Below are 1498 nucleotides of genomic sequence, written 5' to 3' on the forward strand. Positions count from 1 at the left end.
AGCATCAATGTCAATGCAAATATTTCTAGTATAGTTTAAATTCAACTGACTTAGAGAGGGTGTTTGGGGAGGCTTATTTTTTTGGTCAAACTAGCTTTTTCATTTCTATTTGTTTGGTAAAATGTGTAATAAGTTAGCATATAAGTCCCATTTTAAAAAGCTGGTATACCCTAGCTTTTGAAAAACTAGCTTATAAGCTCAATTAAAAAAAGCTAGGTTTGACCAAACAAATTACTATTCTACTCAAATAATTTTTATAGCATTTTTATCCAAAAATCCAAAAGCCACTAAAAGCTAGCATAGCTTATAAAAGCTTAAAAAAATAAGTCTTCCCAAACACCCTCTTATTTTTAGCCCTCAATGAGATTTTCATTAATCATTTCCCTTTGCTCTGAAATTTCCTTTAAGCCCTAGTATTTCTAAGTCTCTTCTTAAGGTTCACAAACATCTTATCGGATAATGAATGATAATACTATACAAATGATAACACATGAGGAACTAATCACACACGCTTATATCTCACATGAAACTTCCACATTATTTCCTGAATGGGTCTCTTAATTCGTATATCTTGCTGCTATTACACGTAACTGGAGGGATTAAAAATATAAATTAAATGATTTTGCTGAATGAGCTACCAACAGTTGCTGATATCGTGATGTGGAGAGACAAACGGTCATCGGCGGCAGTGCTCATTGGCGGAACCTTGGCATGGTTTTTGTTCGAGGTATTGGAGTACAATCTGCTTACACTTTTGTGCCACGTGTCAATTATGGCCATGCTTGTGGTCTTCCTATGGTCTAATGCCGCAGCTCTAATGAACTGGTAAGTTTCATTTCATGGGTTCTATAAATTGCATTTGTTAAGTGAAGACAGTTCTTAAGTTCTTAAGCATCCATTGACCGTTGGTGAAAGTAAAAGTGCTATAGAAGTTACACTGACCGTTCATGAAAGTAAAAGTGCTATAGAAGTAACACTCTGACAAGTTCATGAAAGTAAAAGTGCTATAGAAGTAACACTCTCTCTCTCTCTATACACACACGAGAGAGAGAGAAATGGGTATGTTTAGTACTAAACATAAGTTTTTGTGCTTGGTAGTGAGGTGACATATTCCCCTCCACTCATTAATATCGGGGCTCACATTCACATAGGTTGGGGAGTGGTTAGGAATTGGAATGAGTGGATGAGAATATGACACCTCACTACCAAACACAAAATTTGTGATTGGTACCAAGCATACCCATTTCTCACACACACACACACACTCTCTCTCTCTCTTTCTATATATATATATCGGGGCTCACATTCACATAGGTTGGGGAGTGGTTAGGAATTGGAATGAGTGGATGAGAATATGACACCTCACTACCAAACACAAAATTTGTGATTGGTACCAAGCATACCCATTTCTCACACACACACACACACTCTCTCTCTCTCTTTCTATATATATATATATATATATATATATATATATATATATATATATATATATATA

At 35.4% G+C, this 1498-nt stretch overlaps 1 protein-coding gene across 1 annotated transcript in view; it reads left to right on the top strand.

Moving 5' to 3' along the window:
* Positions 1-1498, top strand: part of LOC109845965 (reticulon-like protein B9) — a 32256-nt gene that overhangs the window by 11839 nt on the left and 18919 nt on the right. Inside the window, exon 3 of the mRNA XM_020415193.1 lies at positions 645-825. Within this exon, the coding sequence (XP_020270782.1) occupies positions 645-825 (181 nt within the window). The remainder of the gene's footprint in view (positions 1-644; positions 826-1498) is intronic.

This window comes from Asparagus officinalis, chromosome 6 (assembly GCF_001876935.1).
Source record: "Asparagus officinalis chromosome 6, Aspof.V1, whole genome shotgun sequence".
Lineage (NCBI taxonomy): Eukaryota > Viridiplantae > Streptophyta > Magnoliopsida > Asparagales > Asparagaceae > Asparagus > Asparagus officinalis.